At 34.2% G+C, this 19,534-nt stretch overlaps 1 protein-coding gene across 2 annotated transcripts in view; it reads left to right on the top strand.

Moving 5' to 3' along the window:
• The window catches only part of FAR1 (fatty acyl-CoA reductase 1), a 63,005-nt gene that overhangs the window by 39,683 nt on the left and 3,788 nt on the right, over positions 1 to 19,534 (top strand). Inside the window, exons 4-11 of one of the 2 annotated variants that reach the window (XM_010977249.3) lie at positions 260 to 439; positions 3,136 to 3,313; positions 4,416 to 4,460; positions 4,583 to 4,701; positions 5,716 to 5,783; positions 7,766 to 7,937; positions 15,638 to 15,767; positions 17,954 to 18,081. In XM_010977249.3, coding sequence (XP_010975551.1) covers positions 260 to 439; positions 3,136 to 3,313; positions 4,416 to 4,460; positions 4,583 to 4,701; positions 5,716 to 5,783; positions 7,766 to 7,937; positions 15,638 to 15,767; positions 17,954 to 18,081 — 1,020 coding nt within the window. Of the gene's footprint in view, positions 1 to 259; positions 440 to 3,135; positions 3,314 to 4,415; positions 4,461 to 4,582; positions 4,702 to 5,715; positions 5,784 to 7,287; positions 7,460 to 7,765; positions 7,938 to 15,637; positions 15,768 to 17,953; positions 18,082 to 19,534 lie in introns of both variants that reach the window. The other variant, XM_031459980.2, reaches the window with a different exon arrangement.

Genomic DNA, 19,534 nt, shown 5'->3' with positions numbered 1-19,534 from the left:
TTTGTGCATTTATGCTTAAAATCCTAATACGAAGTTTATTTTATGTTCAGAAAAATTTTAAACACAACTGATAGAATGGATATAGTTCATATTGAAACAAGTACACAAAATCAGAGCTAAGGGATCAGTTGCAAAGAAACAAAAATCTATTTGTCCCTTTCTGTCTCTGACTCTTACTAAAATGGAAATAAGATTTTTTTAGCAGGTGAAATAAATGACATAGCTTCCCAACTTTTTATTGTCACTTTTTCTTTTGCAGAGATGCTGTTCAGTTAAATGTGATTGCTACACGACAGCTTATTCTGCTTGCACAACAGATGAAGAATCTGGAAGTGTTCATGCATGTGTCAACAGCGTATGCCTACTGCAATCGAAAGCATATTGATGAAGTAGTCTATCCACCCCCTGTGGATCCCAAGAAGCTGATTGATTCTTTAGAGTATGTTTGACATTTATATACATTTGCTTTGATCCCAAACTTTAGGTCCAGGGTTATCTATTTACATTTATCTCTTGGTCTATTTCAGTTTTTTTTTCCTCTCTCCCCAACCCACACATATGTATACATTTTTCTCTTTCTTATTCAACAAAGTATTCTGTATCTACTATGTTATTTTTATTGTATAGATTTGTACCTAAATTACTCTTGGTGAAGTCAGTGTGGAGCTTTCACTTTGACAGGTGTGATGGTGGGAGAAAAGCCTCTGAATAACTCATCCATGACATTGGGGTCTCCAGTTTCAGGGAATCAATCTTAGCCACTAAGAAGGGCCTGATATCCAAGGAGACTAATGACTGCCTATTTAATAGCAAGGTTTAATTTATTAAAAGATTATCCTTTTTATTTTGCCCAGTGGAGTACAGTTGACCCTTGAACAACATGGGTTTTGAATTATGTGGGTCCACTTGTATGGGGATTTTTTTCAATAAATTTGTACTGCAGCCCTATACAATCTGCAGATGGTTGAATCTGTGGATGCAGAGGGCCGACTGTGAAGTTATATGTGGACTTTTGACTGCGCTGGGGGTCAGTGCCCCAACCCGGTGTTTGTCAAGGGTTGACTGTATATCTACAGAAGGGCCTTCAATTATTAGGAAATCATAGGAGTCATGGTCCTTTAATTGATGCTCCTAGTATTATTGTTTATCATCTTTCTGAGGACCAGGACCTACCATCAATTATTGCTTAAGAAATATTTGTGTATATTTGATGGATTTGGAGTAAGTGAAGTACGCATGGCGAAGATTTTATTTGCTTCAGCCTGCACCTTCTCATTAATTGAAACAGACAGGATCAGAGCAAGAATAAAAAGAAGAGTCTTCCCTTCTTTTTAGACTATATAGAAAATTCCAGTATCTATCATATCTTCACGTATTTGTTAATTCTCATATAATATTCCTGTAGGCTTTTTCCTCCTTTGTTCTTTGTTTCCCCTAGGTCTCCTTTCTTCGAAGAGATCCTGTCCACTTTCATCTCCTTAGTTACCATCCACTGTTTTGTCAATCAAATTCTTTTCTTCCCAAGTGTGCTACAGAGTGTTCATAGCTCCTTCTCTAAGTTTTCTCCTAAAATAAGCACATAATTCCTTTTCTTTAAGGCTTTCCTGGAAGTCACTATGAGGAAGTAGATAGGCTGTAAGAAAATTAGTAAGTATGGGAGCTTACGGAGACATTCTAATGGTAATTCCCTGGTTTCTGTTTTCTGACTCCATTTCTTAGATGGTCTTGAAATATCTACCTCATTTTCCTCACAGGTCAGTAGGCAGAAGTGTTTAATATGTCTCGGAAAAGTTGAGTGTAGAAGTTAATAAAGCTTTTTACTTTTTCTGTTACTAGTAGTTGGTATATCCAAACATCTAAGTTGCTGTGAAAGAGCCTAAACCCTTCTAATTCTGTTGTCTCTTTTCTTTACTTACAAAGAAATCTGGCCAGCAGATAATTTTAAGATAACTTGTAGATTGGCTCTATAAACTCACTCCAGTGATAAAGCTTACTGGCTAAAGTCTCTCCTTAGGTTAGCCAGGTTTTTTTGTTTGTTTGTTTTGTTTTGTTTTGTTTTTTTGAATGTAGCAACTATCTCTTCCATTTTTCAAAGCTCATCTCCACCATGGGATTTTTCCTAATTTGAGTAGCGGCCTCCCTTTAATTTTGTTAGTATTCTTTTCCTTCCACACACCAAAAGTACTTCCACACACAAAAGAAAATATATCTTGATAATCTCCATTTCATCCATCCTCATCAGGTAGTATTGGTATCATTAGTATATAATAGTACTGAGTATACAAGTTTGCATAGTATTATAGACAATAAGAAAAAGTATCTGAAAAGAAATACATAACATTGGAATTAGACATTTAGACTGGGAAAGACCATAGAGGTCACCTAGTGTATCACCCTCCTTTTTCAGATTATCAGAGTAGACCTTTTCTTCAGAGACATTGAGAAAATTGGAAGAATTTTGTGACTTCATAGTAGGTTGCTAATTGAATTTTTATAGCATGGTTTAATTTATTTTTATCATTTACTCCAGTATTTGTTAGTCTTGCTAGTGCAGGCTTAACAGTTTTCAGTCCTTCACCTTATTTAGATTGCTAGACATTTTATATTAATTGTAAATGTATGTTCATTTTAAATGTATATAATTGACATGTTATGCTGTTACAGTGGTTATATACAAGTCTATAATTCCTAACCTGAAACCCTTAGGGCTGGATGTATTTTGGAATTTATTTAGACTTTAGAAAGGAAATACAATCTATGTATTGTGTAATATGAAATAATTTCAATTCAATCTGGGGTAGCACCCTCATCAAACACATACGATGTGTATGAATACTTACACTAAGTGTTTGTTTAAAAAAAACATAAAACAGTTCTAATTCACTTTTGCTACCTACTGTATGATTTATGAAAGAACTTTTGGTTTTCAGACTTTTGGATATAGAAATTGGATGTAAGAGATGTGGACTTGTGGTTGATGTTTAATGAAAGTAAAACTAACTTCCATTTTTTTAGTAAAAGTTGTGAAATCACTTGAGTAGAGCAACAGATATATTTGAAATATGCAAAATACTTTTTCACTTCATAGTAGAAACATCTGAAAATATTTTTGCATGCAATTTCTTTGTTTACCAGGTGGATGGATGATGGCCTAGTAAATGATATCACACCAAAATTGATAGGAGACAGACCTAATACATACATATACACAAAAGCATTGGCAGAATATGTTGTACAACAAGAAGGAGCAAAGCTAAATGTGGCGATTGTAAGGCCATCAATTGTTGGTGCCAGTTGGAAAGAACCTTTTCCAGTAAGTTGTTAGAAATCTTTGTAAATAATTGGAAATGAGAATTTTAAGTCGTTATTCTGTATAAAAAGAGTTGGCAGTTTTTTAAGAGCAGGTCTTATTTACTGAACATGATTTTACTATGGCAAAGTTGTTTCCCTTTAATAGAAAGAGACACTTTTATTGGTACTTTCATTTCTAATTTATGCTGAGTATATAGAAATGCATATCAACATTTTAAAAATGTTAATTGAAAATTAAATCAAAGGCTGTGGTATTCTCTGGAGTCAAAGGAGACTGTGCCTTATGAGTTATCTTTGAGATTGATAACAGATTGGACTCTGACACAGCAACTTTTGTTGGCTTTAAAAATTATTTTCTGATTAGTTTCTCATGCAGAGGTAAAGGGAATAGAGATGAGAATATTCAGGATCTTATTATTTCACTTGCTTTTTAGTACACTAAAAAAGAGGCAGGCCTTCCAAGAGGTCGACTCCTCTCTGTAGAGATCACAAGCCAAGAAAGATAAGAGATTTCTATGATCCATTGTAGAGAAGCAAGGCATTATGGTATTTGTGAATCCCTGGCATAAGAGAAAACAGAGACATAAACTAACAGATAAGCTGATTTAGGAAAAACTGAGGTCTCTGTTAATGGTAGTAAATGAAGCTCTTCTGCTGTTGTTGTTGCTTTGACATTATTCTGTTTTCTTCTGTTTTATTCAGTGATTTTGAGGAGGATTTACCATTTCCTCCTAATCTTAGGATACTGCCTGGGTAAATAGCACAAAATCAAACTTGAACAGTTTTAATATTTGACATATATATATATATATATATATATATATATATATATATATACTCCTTTTTATAAAATTCTCTTTGCAGAGAGTTAATGGTAGAGTAGGTAATCCCTTGAAAATGGTTTTACTTAGTCATTTGCAATCCCAGAAGACGACTGCTTCTATTTAGGATGGGAGGAAATATTCTGGCCTGCATCTAGTCTTATGTTTTAGTTTTTAGAAGAAAACTACTAAGTATATAGTGGAGTTGTAAATTTCAAATAATAAATCTCTAGTTTCATAATAATTCTAAGCTCCCTTCCTTTTTTTAATTTTTGGTATTAGGGATGGATTGATAACTTTAATGGGCCAAGTGGTCTCTTTATTGCGGTAAGTAAGCCTTTTGTTTTATTGAATATGCTATACATTTTTCTGTTTTCTGTGTATCTTTATATTGTATATATGCACTTTGGCTTGTATATCTTAAGGTATTGTTTTTAATTTCAACAAAGGCAGGGAAAGGAATTCTTCGAACAATGCGTGCCTCCAACAATGCCCTTGCAGATCTTGTTCCTGTAGATGTAGTTGTCAACACGAGTCTTGCAGCAGCCTGGTATTCCGGAGTTAATAGGTATATGAGGTGACAATGTTGCTTGTTATATATGTATATAGTAATTGAGACAGGAAAACAGAGCTACTTAGGAATGTTTAATAACCCATACCAATGTTTATAGGCATTTCACTTTAAACTGCAAGAAATGGTTTATCACAGGCAATGTAGAAAGTGGTTCCATCAGCAATAATTTAAGAACTAACATATGGGGGAGGGTATAGCTCAGTGATAGAGCACATGCTTAGCATGCGTGAAGTCCTGGGTTCAATCTCCAGTATCTCTGTTTAAAAAAAAAAAAAAACATAAATTCTTGTGTGCCACCTACAGGGTAGACAAGGTCATTAGAGATTTAAAAAATTTTTTTCAATTCCCTGCATTATTTTTTTTAATTCAAACTAAAATTTGGTATAAACTCAGCATATGTAAAGAGCTGAAATTCATAGAGAATGGCTTACATATATCAAATATGCACATTAGAGCTGCTTTGATCAACTCATAGGCCTCCTTTTAAAAGAAGGTAGTAGCGTTTACAGGTAACACCTAAACCTAAACACCTAAGCTTCTCAATAACTTTTTTTCTAAATAATAAATGGCCCTTATTTTTGAAGTGTATTTTATATCCTAAAAAAGGAGGGATATGATTATATGAATATATTGTTTCTGGTAAAATGGAACTCAGTCCATAATTTTTTTCAAGTAGAACCTCTGAAAATGGGAAGGAGATAGGAAGAGCTGGGGTTTGTTGTTGTTTTTCCTTACATAAAAAGCAGATACTCCTGCTAATACAAGAAAGAAAAATATGAAAAGAAGTCTGTTGTCTTATAATTTTTGTGGTAGGGTAGGGGAAAAGAGTAGTTGTAAATAGCTGTTCAGACCCCAAAATTAATCCTTTAAAGATAATTTTTTGAAATATTCACTGTAGAAAAGATACCCATCATTTTTATTTCCTCCTACTTAAATGTCATACAGGATTTAGATTGGTTAAGTTTGGCCTCTTTTTATGTTTCATTGCTTTGATCTTTGTCTTTGCAGACCAAGAAACATCATGGTGTATAATTGTACAACAGGCAGCACTAACCCTTTCCACTGGGGTGAAGTTGGTATGATTTTACCTGTGTTTTTGAATGTTAGAATAAATTTTTAAAGAACTTTAAATGTTCGCTGAGTTTTTATGTTAGAATAACCCTTGAGGCATTAAAGCCACTGAATTACCAATTTATTCTTATTTTAATTGCCATGTTAGATCTTCTACTAGAACTGCCTTTTGGTCCTTAATAATGCTTCACAAATTTAAAAATATCCTACTGTATATTCCCTCCTCATCTCACCCTTGTCTGACCCTTACTATTTTTCTGCTGCCATCTGCAGCCGTGCCCAAAGATACCTGTGGTGTCTTTTTTTCCTTCCTCCCTCATGGGTACTCTCAATCCTGATGTTCCCTATTCACAGGCAGTATCACTTCCAAATACAGGAGTTGGTTTATCACAAGAGATAACTAGTTGTCCAAAGAGTAATAACTGAAGGAGTTAGTAAGTAGGATATATTTTGACAGAATATTTTGTTACATTTATTAATCTATTTAAATTCACAGATCCACAGCAGGTAGTGTGAATGTTATGTTACTTGTTCAAAAATAGGAATAGTGTAACCTAAAGCCTGCTGCAATTGAATCATTTTTAAGTTGTTGGTTTATGTTTTCAAATTTAAAGTGAAGTATATTTACAATGTTGATTTAATAATAGGTCTTATTTTACCTCCAGTTGAACAATTTTTGTTAGCCCTTGTGGAATAGTTTTTTGATTTTAAAGTAAATCTTTGTCTTTTGTCCTAGTGCTTTTTTTTAAATAGCATTTTTATTTCAATTTAAAGATTGACTGTTAGAACATATAAGAAAAGCAAAAGATCTAGGGTACTTTTAATTTTATGATAATTATTTGTATTCTTTTAAGAATTTTAAAACACTTTAAATGAGTTAGGTTTTTTATAGTCTTTCATTGTGTTATAAAGTTTAGTAAAAATCAAGTTGAGCATTTTTTAAGTGAATATCCTAGTATACCCTTCCATTAAAGTGTTAACATAGATGATAATAGATTTGATTGTGTTGATATTGCATAACCTAAATAAATTACAACAGAAATTAATTTGGGTTGTTTTAAGTTTGTTGATGTATGTAAATTTGAACAACAATTATTCATGAGCAAAGGATGATGATTTTCCTTTTCTTTTTTAAGTAAGTACGGTAATAAGAATCTGGAAAGAGGAACAGAAAGAAAGAAGCTATCGTGAGAGGTGAAATATAGAAAGTGACATTGTAAACTGATATAGGTAAACATTAAAAGGATTTTTAAGAGTGAATTTTAGCAAAAATTCATTCATCTAATTAAAATTCTCAAATAGTGGCAGTTGTAAAATTACTTGTGTTCAGCAAGCAGTCTGAGACCCGTATTCTCTTAGCTACTGTAGAGAGTAGAAAAGTTTGTTTTTTAAATGAGCAAACTCTGACATACTTGGTAAAATATTTTGCTATGTAAAAACATGATTTTTTTTTTCAAAACTTCATTACATGGTTATTATCAAAGCTGTTACACAACTTTTCTTCCTCAGAATACCATGTAATTTCCACTTTCAAGAGGAATCCTCTCGAACAGGCCTTCAGACGGCCCAATGTAAATCTAACCTCCAATCACCTTTTATATCATTACTGGATTGCTGTAAGCCATAAGGCCCCAGCATTCCTGTATGATATCTACCTCAGGATGACTGGAAGAAGCCCAAGGTAATGGTGACTAGCTCTGTCTTATCTGTTCCTCTGACTGTTAAACAACCCATGCTTACACTAAACTGCATATTAACTCTGTATTTGTTTATGCTTATAATAAGGCTGAAAGGCCTTTTTGAACAAGAAGACTCTTGAATTTAAGAATTTGTCAGAAAAGCAAAGGTAGTGTTGTAATTCACTCTAATTTATTCTGAAGTTTGGATGATAAATTATTGTCATGTGCTGAATTGTAGGTCTAACTTAGGTATTTTTTCTGAATAACAAATAACATTCAAAATGCTTTGACGCTTATTTTCCCTACAGGGTATTATCTAAATCATTTCTTCAAGATGAATCCTTTAAATCAAGTATTCAGGCGCCCCAATATTAAGTTGTATTCCAACAACTTAATGCTTCATTATTGGAAGGGTGTCAGACATACAGTACCTGCATTATTGCTCGATCTTGCACTCAGGTTGACAGGTCAGAAACCGTGGTAAGAAGAATAGCAGTAAATACACTATATATTGGTAAGGTGGTGGAAGCTTGCTGGAGAGACAAAAAGTCGCTAGCATGAGCTTTACCTTTAGAACTACTAACCGAATTCATCGCAATCACAATCAGGATGCTAGGACATTTCTTAGAAATTGAGGATATTTGGGGAGACTCACTGTGGATCTCCTCTTATTGGGCCATTGATCCTCCAAAATCCCGAAATACAGGAAATGTCCAACGTCAAGGTTGTCATTGTTATTATAAGCTGAAATTGAACCCTTCTCCTCTCCCCCTTAAAAACTTGGAGGTGAGTTTTATAGGGGATTAAGGGTTAAATGTTTTGCTTTAAGCAGATTGTCCATTTTTATATGAAAAAACATAGGATGCTTCTAGAAAATTGATTGCTTGAGATATCTCAGTTTCCCGTTCAGCTTATAATATGGTAATTACAATTTTTGACTAATTTTCCAGGTTGAAAATGTCATAGTTTAAAACAAAAGTTAACAAATCGAAAACGTTCTATTTCCTTATAGTTGTTCTAGCCTTTCTTTCCTCTTTTCTTTTTTTTATTGAAACCCCACAAAAGTAAACCTACTGCCTTTACTTCAATTATAGTGAAATGTACATAAAAATATTTATGTTTTTAACTACATTGGCATTACAGTGGAGCCTTTGATTGGAGAGTTCAGGATTTGAGTATTTATGTATAAAGAAGATGCTGATTCCAGAACTTCCATCAACTGCTCAAAAAGTAAAAGTGAGGTATCTGCCAGTTATAGTGTATCAGGATCTGAGTTACATGTAGGGAATTTCTGTGGGTTCAGTGGTCCATTATGTTTCTAACTCTGTATGTTAAAGATTGAAACATATGAGGTGTTGAATTGAACAACTTTAGAATAGGTAAAGAAATACTTAATGGGAAAAAAATCCAAAATATATCAAAAAGTAATCTTCCATATTTTTCTAGGGTGATCTGCAAAGTGCAATATTTGTCATTAGCAGTCTTTCGTGGCTAAAAAGCACATGTTAATTTATGATTGATGGCAATGCGTGTCGTCTTGATATTAATAGAGTTGTTGCAAGTTAGAGCAGAAAAGTCAAAACTAGGTCTAAAAAGTAAAAAAAAAAAAGGTTAATTACATCATAATGCCTTACTCAGAAAGGGGGCTTAGTAAATTTAAATGAGGGAAGAGGTAAAGTTTATTCAATAATTTATAGTTAATGTTGCTGCATAACAAATCATCACAAACTTAGTGGCTTAAAACAGCAGCAGTCATTTTATTCTTTCAATTTACTATTTCTCTCAGGATCAGGAATTCAGGAAGGAATCCACTGAGCAGCTTTGGCTTGAGGATCTTTTGTATGATTATGGTCAGATGGAGCTGAAAGGGAGGCGTGATGGAACAGCTAGTATCACTGCTCTTCACATAATGTCAGGATCTCTTCATAGAGCCTCTTTATAAGGACCAGTGGTAGCCTTAGGGGAACTGGTCTGCTTACTTGGCACTGAAGGCTTCAAGAAGTGCTTCAGCAGGCAAGGTAGAAGCTATGTACGTTTTCTGACCTACCTACAGAAGTCTTGCAGCACAACTTCCACCTCATTCTTTTAGTCACAAGTGAGTCACAGATCCTCCAGAATTCAAGGAAAGGGGATGTAGAGAGTGGTCGAGATCATGTCATAAGAACAGGTGAAGTGAACGGTATGATTGTAGCCATTTTTGGAAAGCACAGGCTGCTACAGTCAGCCTTTTGGCCACAACAATTCATACTCCTCCTACATAGAAAATACACTTGCGTCTTCCCCCAAAGACCTCTCTGACATCAGCTTGGAGCCAGTGTGGTCAACAAAATCTGGTACAGTTGCAGCTCTGTAGGAGTGTTTTTTAAACTATGGTAACTCAAGTATTGGTCTGAAAACCTGTGACCTAAAGTGACAAGTTACCTGCTGCCCCTCCACTCAACATATAATGGTGAAACATGCATGGGAAATACTTTAGACAGCCTTGTTGAAAACACAGAAAATGAGAGGCACACAGCAATCACTGGTCCATAACTGTTCTGAATTCTAGCTAGGTGTGTTTGATGGTTTGTTAGTTAGGACTCGTTCCCACTGTCTGGTTGTTCTCTGAGGCTTTTGCCTCTCCCCTCAGAGTCATCCTCCTTCTCCCATAAAAAAATGGCCTGTGTTTGCAACTTACCTTACTTCTTGCCCACAAAATATTGGGAGTCTTCAGAGCAGGAATTGGTAAACTTTCTGTAAAGGGCCATATAGTAAACATTTTAGTCTTTGTGAACCTTATGGTATCTGTTGCAACTACTCAATTCTGCTGTTAAGTATAGCTTCCACCTTGTAACTGCTCAATTCTGCAGCCTCAGACAATAAGTAAACGAATTAGCATGACCATGTTCCAATCAAACTTTATTTATAAAAACCAGTAGATTTGGTCCCTAAGCTCTGGTTTGCTGGCCCTTGATCTAGAGGCCTTTTTTCATTTTGTACTGTCTCTGTCCTTTTAAATGTAAACTGATATAAGTCCTTTTAAAACTGGGTTTCCCATGTATCTATTTTAAAACAATCCACTCCATTAGACCGGAGCCATACACACAGATCTTTTTGAGACACATCCTTCTCTGTCTTGGGTTCCTTATGAGGTTGCTGTGGGACAGCACCCTCGGTTCTTAGATCCTTACCTCTTAGATCCTTAGACTCTTACATCCTGCCTCTTAAAAAATGGGAATTCTATAAGACATGTCTTTAAGATCTGGAGTGAGCCTTTTGTTTGTCTGAAATGTTCTATGAGGTGTACTACCTTAAATCTTTCTGAGGTCTTAATAAGGAAACTTAGATCTGCATTCTAGATTTGACCTGTGCTCAGAACACGTTTATTAAAGAATTCCTGGCTGGAATTTTACATTCCTTCCAAATTCTACTCAGATAATTCATTTTTTAAGATCATCTTTGTCCTCTTTGAGGAAATCTTGGCTAGATCATTGAGTTTATTAGATATGGTTTCTATTTTCGTGTGACCACAGGTGACAGTTTTATTCTTCTGACTTCCAACATTATTTTCCTCACTTACCTTGAAACACTCACCAACAGCTTCCTTGAGCCCTTTTATGGCTTCTACTGACATTCTTTTCTTGGTCCTTCTAGGTTTCACCAGTGGTCTCCTCAAGGGCCTTCCAAATTCTGTCTACCACCTCATCCTAAAGCCAGAACTTTGTGTTCCTGATTTTTATCATAGCAGCCCCTCACTTCCAGTACTGGTATTTGTTCCCATTATCTGTGCTACATGACAAATCGTTTAAACTTAGTATCTTTCTTTTTTAAGAAATTGAAATATGATTGACATCAAATTTAGTATCTTAAAGCAGCAGTCATTTCACTTATCACTCATGATTTCTGTGGGTCAGAAATTCCAGAAGGCTTTGACAGGATTGTTTTGGCTCAGGATCTTTCAAGCAGTTGCAGTCACAGGGACTGGAGCAGGTACAATGACGGAATGGTAAAGGAAGGGGAAGGTGCAGAGCAGCTGGGTGGCCAGGCATCTTTCTCTCTTCATGTAGTCTCAGAACCTCTCCGTGTGGTCTCTACACATGGACTAATTTGGGCTTCCTCACAGCATGGCAGCCTCAGGGGGAGTTGGACAGCATACATGACCACTGAAGGCTTCAAGGGTGAGTATTCCAGTGAGCAAGGCAGAAAGCTCTATTGCTTTTCCTTATCTACCTGCAGACGTCAAACAGTGTCACTTCCACCCCATTCTGTTGGTATGAGTTACCTTCACTTCTTAACAGGGAAGATAGTTAAGGTGATATTGTAGGTGAGCACATAGGGTGGGAGATAATTTTGCAGCCACCTTTGGAAATTAAAATCAACTACAAATAAGAAACGTCAAATAAAGAATCTTACCTGAGGTTTGTCCTTTGTAATGCTAAGTATCAAAGCAATAATGATCCTTAACCTCTGGGAGCTTATAGTCTAAAAACAAACAAGAGACATAAAAGTTTTATGTTTAGGCAATTTTATAAATGTTAAATATAAAGTTTTGTAACATTTAATTTGTTCAGGTATTTACTGAGCAAGTTACTTGGCTCTATACCTTATATTTGGGCCTTAATATAATGCCTACTTCTACGTTAAACTAATGTCAATCTTCTCATTTGTGGTGTCCATTTTAATCATTTACATTATTCTGAGTGTGAGCTGGATAAGAATCTGACTTGCTTTATATCTTGGCATAATTTTTAAAGTATAAGCCAGATATGCTTTATTTGGATTCCTGGTTAGTAGCCATGGGGACTAGTATGCATGGTATTATTACATGTAGAAGCAGTATAAATTATTCACTGTAGCTCTTGAAGTATAGCAGATATTTCATTGCTTTTAAAAATGACATTTTAAAAATGGTTCCATGATCTTGTTTTTTGGTTACTTAGCTTAACTTTCTCTAGCTTAACTTCTCTGAACCTGATATTGTTTATCTGTGTGATTCTCAACAGAAGACAAATTTGCTCCCTCAGAGGACATCAAACAAGTTTTGGAGCTGTTTTTAGTTATCACAGCTGGGGGATGGGCGCTACTGGCCACTTACAGTGCATAGAGGCCAGGGATGCTGCTAAGCATCTCACAGTGCATAGAACAACCCCCTGCCATGAAGAATTATCTGGCCTAAAATACCTATAGTGCTCACATTGAGAAACCTTGCACTAGATTACCTTTAAGATCTTGCCCTACTCTAAAGGATTATGACTGATTATTTTTTGCAGGTTACTGTATTAAAGAATAGATGAATACTCAGAACATGCATGGCAGTGTAGTTCTAGGCATCTCTTCTTAAAGCATGTTTAACCAAAGACTGATGGTGCAAAGTTTTAAGTTTTTCTTTATCCCCCATAGTATTCAATGCAGTACTTTTATTGCTTGATAAATACTGTGAACTTCACACATATATGACCTTTCAAATTTCCTTCTCCTTCTCTAATTTTTTATTATAATTAAGGCTGAATCAATGATTGGTTTTAGGGTAATTCTGTCATGTGAATGAATCTGAAAATAAGACTACATGAGAATTATCAGTGAAAGGGGAGTTAGAAACAAAAACTTTTTAATAAGATGTATGTTGGAAAACTGTTAACCAAAATATGTGTATGTGTGTGATTCCAGTGTACTGAACTGGCTATGATGGTGGATATTGATTTAATTACACATCTGTTAAATCTTTTTGTTGCTTTTTAGGGAAAAAATTTGCCTAATCTCTTTTCTAAAAGCAGCATGTCTTGGTTTTTTTTTTTCCCTTTAAGTGCCTTCTATGTATTGAACTATTCCGTCCAAATTTAATCTTGATGCTCAGTAATTCTTTTCATGCTTAATGAAGGTTTTATTTTGGAATTACTTTCTTGCTTGAACTACAGTTTTTCTTTACATAGTCCACGTTGCCTCATTTTCTTTCAGTATTCTGGATTCAGGGTTCTTTCTAAATGTGTTTGTCTAAATTTGTCATCGTAATTGCTTAGCTAATGTTACTGTTTTGATTTTTTTCCCCCCTCATTTCTCATGTTTCAGTTTACTCCTTTTTCCCTCATTTCTAAAGCCCCTAAGATTGGGACTTTCTAAACTGCATGTAATGCTAATCCTTATTGTGGGAATATAACTAGAATTCTTTTTAAGTACCTCTCTACAAATTATTTTCCTGTTTATCAGAGGTTAGGAATTTTTTATAGGTATATCAAGCATAGTATTTTGTATTTTTTATTTTATTTTTTATTTTTTAACATTTTTATTGAGTTATAGTCATTTTGCAATGTTGTGTCAAATTCCAGCGTAGAGCACAATTTTTCAGTTATACATGAACATACATATATTCATTGTCAGATTTTTTTTTCACTGTGAGCTACAAGATCTTGTATATATTCCCCTGTGCTGTACAGTATAATCTTGTTTATCTATTCTACATTTTGAAATCCCAGTCTGTCTCTTCCCACCCTCCCTGCTCCCTTGGCAACCACACGTTTGTATTCTTTATCTGAGTCTGTTTCTGTTTTGTATTTGTGGATTTTTTTTTATTTTTGTTTGTTTGTTTTTAGATACCACATGAGAGCAATCTCATATGGTATTTTTCTTTCTCTTTCTGTCTTACTTCACTTAGAATGACATTCTCTAGGAACATCCATGTTGCTGCAAATGGCATTATGTTGTCAGTTTTTATGGCTGAATAGTATTCCATTGTGTAAATATGCCACATCTTCTTTATCCAGTCACCTGTTGATGGACATTTAGGCTGTTTCCATGTCTTGACTATTGTAAATAGTGCTGCTATGAACATTGGGCTGCAGGTGTCTTTTTGAAGTAGGGTTCCTTCTGGATATATGCCCAGGAGCAGGATCCCTGGGTCATATGGTAAGTCTGTCCCTAGTCTTTTGAGGAATCTCCATACTGTTTTCCAAAGTGGCTGCACCAAACTGCATTCCCACCAGCAGTGTAGGAGGGTTCCCTTTTCTCTACAGCCTCTCCAGCATTTGTCATTTGTGGATTTTTGAATGACGGCCATTCTGACTGGTGTGAGGTGATACCTCATTGTAGTTTTGGTTTGCATTTCTCTGATAATTAGTGATACTGAGAATTTTTTCGTGTGCCTATTGATCATTTGTATTTCTTCCTTGGAGAATTGCTTGTTTAGGTCTTTTGCCCATTTTTGGATTGGGTTGTTTGTTTTTTTCTTATTGAGTCGTATGAGCTGCTTATATATTCTGGAGATCAAGCCTTTGTCGGTTTCATTTGCAAAAATTTTCTCCCATTCTGTAGGCAGAGGTTAGGAATTTTTGATGTGTGTTTTATTTCAAAAAGTTCTTTCTTTCCTTTCTCTGCTTGTAATAGGTAATTATTATTGTATAGATGTTACTACTCTGGTAAGTGTTATGATATCAATGACTTACAGTGAGCTATGATATATAAAATTACAGATTTAAAGATTAAAGCTCCTCACCCTTTTAAAAAGAAACAAAAAAAGTATCAAACTCTTACTTCTATAAAGATGGATATTGGGGATTTGGGGAGATGAGTGAGTATCTTGAATATCTATTTAAGAAAGTTGTCAACATGAGTCATTGATTTCTTGACACATCCAGACAATCGAGAGTGGTACCTATCAATCTTAAAGAAAAAATTATTTAAAATATATAGAGGGAGTTGTCTAAATGGGAAACGAATATTTCTGTGTACTTTGCTTCCATGATGCAAAAGAATTGAGATTATAATCCTGAAGAGTTGAGATTATAATGTAACACAATATGTTATGAATTCAGAAAATCTTAGTAAAATCAGCTGAATTCAAGTGTGGTTTAAGGAACAAAAAGGAAGGGAATACTAATTGAATCCATTTATTTGCTTAGTATTGTATATGGAAAATTTGACCTTTATTTTATTTCCTTAGAAAATTAATTTCATATATCAGGAGAACTGTATTTAGGCTGTATTAAATTCATTTACTGCTGCTTAAATTCTTTTCATTTTGGGTTTATAAAATGTCCTTCTAAGATGCAGAAATATTCTTACTCCCTGGTGATTTGGTACACTTAAATTGAATTACGTATTACAATTTTACTATTAATGTCTCAGTGTAAAAACTGGTACCCTGGGTGGTGATGACATTTTCCCTTATCTGTGCAAATTTATGAATCTCAATTTTTCTTATAATACAGGATGATGAAAACAATAACTCGTCTTCACAAAGCTATGGTGTTTCTTGAATATTTCACAAGTAATTCTTGGGTTTGGAATACTGACAATGTCAATATGTTAATGAATCAGCTAAGCCCTGAAGATAAAAAGGCAAGTGTTTTTATTTTAGATAATGATTAGCATACTAATTAGAGAATGAGTAGCATACTGATTAGTAACCTGAGAAATAATTGGATGTTTTCCACAACCATTATGCAGTAAGAAAGTCATTCATCTATTTATAGTCTCTCATTAAATCTCAGTCATAATAAGTGGTGGTAAAATAAAATTGTTTTACCTTAGAATTTATAGTGTAAATATCTGAGAGTAACAGGTATTGTCAAAGCATGACTGAAATTTTGATTTTTTTTCTCTTTAATGTCAGGTTCAAAGAGAACTTTTACTTTATTTATGCATTGTCCCCCCAAACACCATGTTTTCTTTAAGTTTAAGGGGAAAACCTTCTCTCAGAAATTGTTTTTCATATACTCTTAATTTTATCATTACACATTCTGTTCTCTGTTAGATTGAAACGTAAACTCTGTGTATTTTCTTTTTGAGATTACCTTAGATACTTGAATATGCATACCTAACAAAGTCTAAATTGAACAATTTCTATATCGTCTTCCTGAATGATATTTAGGACCATAAAATGTTCTAGCTCTGATTACCACCCCCACTAACTTACATGTTTATATGTTACTTTAGTTCTGTATTTAAACATCATAATTAAAAATGATTATTTTGTTCAGTTTTACTTTAACTGTGTAATTATCAGTGTCTTTGCTATCAGATCTTCTCTTTAGGATCATTTTCTTCTTGCTTGAAATATATCCGGAATATCAGAATATGGCTGAGTAGGGGATCTACCAGTAGTGAATTGTCAGTTTTCAGTTGTCTGGCATGTCTTTATTTCATGCTTGTTTCTGTAACATGATTTTAGCACATTAAAGATAACTTTCTTTTTATATTCTGTCTTACTTCATTGCTGTTAAAAAATCAGTCTAATTTGCTGTTGCTTTATAGGTGGTCTATTACTCCTGCCTCTTTTTCAGAGTTTTTATTTATGCTTGGTATTCTGTGATTTCACTATGAATGCATCTGGGTGTAATTTAGAAATAATTTATTCTGTTTCAGTTGTGCTTCCTGGATCTGAATGTCTTAGACATGTGCACATTTGTAAACTGTTCATCTCTCTAGACTATTTTTCAGTAGGATTACTAACACCTTTTACCATTTCTATATAAGCTTTTTATGTAATACAAAATGCATACTAAAGTCACATTGAGATACTACTACATAACCACCAAAGTGGCTAAAGTTAAAAATTTAAATTAAAATGCCAAGAGTTGGGAGGGATGTGGATTAACAGGAACTCTCATACATTGCCACTTGGAATGTAAATTGATACAACCACTTAGGAAAACTGTTTGGCATTAGCTAGTAAATTGAACATATGAATATCTTTTGGCTCAGCTATTCTATTTCTAGATACATACCATACACAAATGTGTGTACAGGGTTCATAGAAGGTTTATTCCCAATAGCCAAAAACTGGAAAAAACTCAAATGTCTATCAACAAAAGAATGAAAAAATAACACAACATTTAGTGTTAGAATTCAAGACAGTTGTTACTAGTGGGAGGAGAGAGGAGATAGTGATTAGGAGTGGCCATGAGGGGATCTTCTGGGTTTTATAATAATCTATTTCTTCACCTGGGTACTCCCCTTCTAATGATCCATTGGGCAGTATGTGTTGTACAGTGGGATGAAGGAACGGTCAAAAACTCAAACTGAAAAAAAAATCTGTATGCTACTTGTAAGAAAAATATTTGAAAGATAAGGATACAGCAAAGTTGAAAATAAAAGAATGGAGAATGATACACATTTCTAGCAATGTATGAGAATGCCTACTTGCACAAGGCCTCACCAGAATATGATGTCAAAGTCTACATTTTTTACAAATCTAATAAGTAATAAATACCTCAGTCTAGTTTTAATTTGCATATCCATTTTTATTAATGAGGTTAAGTATCTTTTCAAATTTAGAATCACGTGCACTTCATATAGTCTTCTTTAAATGTTGACATGAGTTTTCAGATTATACTAAAATGTTTTGTGTTTAATGAAAGATGTGAAATAGGAATAAGAATTTTCTGTGAATAGCATTCAAAATTAATACTGTAAACATTTTGTAATCATGTCATGTGGAACTAGCCTTTAGAAAAAGTACGAGTTTTTGACTGGTTGTGAAAAAAGTTATTTACGAAAATAACCAATAATATTTGTTTATGTAGACCTTTAATATTGATGTACGGCAGTTACATTGGGCAGAATATATAGAGAACTACTGTATGGGAACTAAGAAATACGTATTGAATGAAGAAATGTCTGGCCTCCCTGCAGCTAGAAAACATCTGAACAAGTAAGTTTTATATGGGCTTGGTTTTATCTTGTCTTCCCTATGAAATGTTAGAGGTTTTTTGGTAAGCTGATACAGTATATTATTAGCAGTATCTTTTCATTCACTGTATTTAGGAAAAGTGCTTGCCTTTGGACTGTAACTATGGTAGTATTGACTTAGCCTATGAGTGTTGAAACTTACTATTTTCATCTATTTATACTGTTCCTTAGTACTAAGTTCAGGTGGAATTTAGCTTTAATAATCACTGTTACCTTCCTTTATATTGCTACTAAAGTAGTAAAGATACTAGGAGAAAATAAAAATGTGTTTTAAACTGGAGGTAATTTAAAGATTAGTTTTTGTTTGTTTTTTTGCCCTACTTAAATACATCTTTGGAAGAGGAAAAGTGTAGAATATTTTTCTTTGTTTATAAAATAATTATAAATATTCCCTTAGTCCCTTTGTAAAAGTAATACGTACTGATTGTTTTTTAAAAATTCAGACAATAGGAAAGGAAAAATTACTGTTAATCTATCACTCAAAGATACAGTTAACTTTAAAAGTAATCTCTTTTATTTGTAGTAGCTTTTTTAATACAATTTTTATGAATTTTTCAGAACTTTCACATTTTCCTTGTGTTTTCAACTCTATGAGGCCTTACAGGGCAGCTAGTTGTATAAATGAGGAAACTGAGGCTTAGGAAATTGTGTTTGACAAGGTCATATTGTATTAAGTGGCAGAGTAAATTAGAATACTGATCTTTGATTCCTAATTCAAAGCTCTTTTATTTACATTCATTATTCATATATTGTACAATTAACCCTTGAACAACATGGGTTTGAACTGAGAGGGTTCCACTTACGTGCAGATTTTTTTCAATAAATACATACTACAGGACTACGCAATCTGATGTTGGTTGAATTTGCTGATGCAGGAACACAGATAAGGAGGGCTGAGTGTAAAGTTATACTTGGATTCTCAACTGTGTGGAGGGTTGGTATCCCAACCCCCGCATTGTTCAAAGATCAGCTGTGGTCCTATATCTCAAACTGCCTGTTGAAGTTAATGGAATATATGTAGCACTATTGCATATCTAAAGTTTTGTGTTTGTATTCCTTTCTAACACCACTGAAAAAACATCAAAAATGTTTTGAAACGTGAGCAAGATAATGTGCATTTTGCTCTTTGAGACTGGGAGGGTCCTCCTGCATAGAGCAGGTGCCATATTTCATTTGTGTCCAGTTGGCCTTTGATCGTGTGACTGTCAGGTATAACTAAAGGAGTAAATTCACTTGTCTGACAACTTCTAAGCAGATAAAGATGTCCAAAAAGTGTTTATTTTGTCTGTAGGATGATATATATAATGAATATACCTTTTTAGATTAGATAGGAAACTCTGGAAGTGCGAGGGACATGTTGTTTTACCTACTAATAGACTTGTTGCCTAATACAGTACTGGGCACACAGAAGAATG

This window comes from Camelus dromedarius, chromosome 12 (genome assembly GCF_036321535.1).
Source record: "Camelus dromedarius isolate mCamDro1 chromosome 12, mCamDro1.pat, whole genome shotgun sequence".
Classification (NCBI taxonomy): domain Eukaryota; kingdom Metazoa; phylum Chordata; class Mammalia; order Artiodactyla; family Camelidae; genus Camelus; species Camelus dromedarius.
Note: the sequence above shows the minus strand (reverse complement) of the source record. Positions and strands in the feature narration are given on the sequence as shown.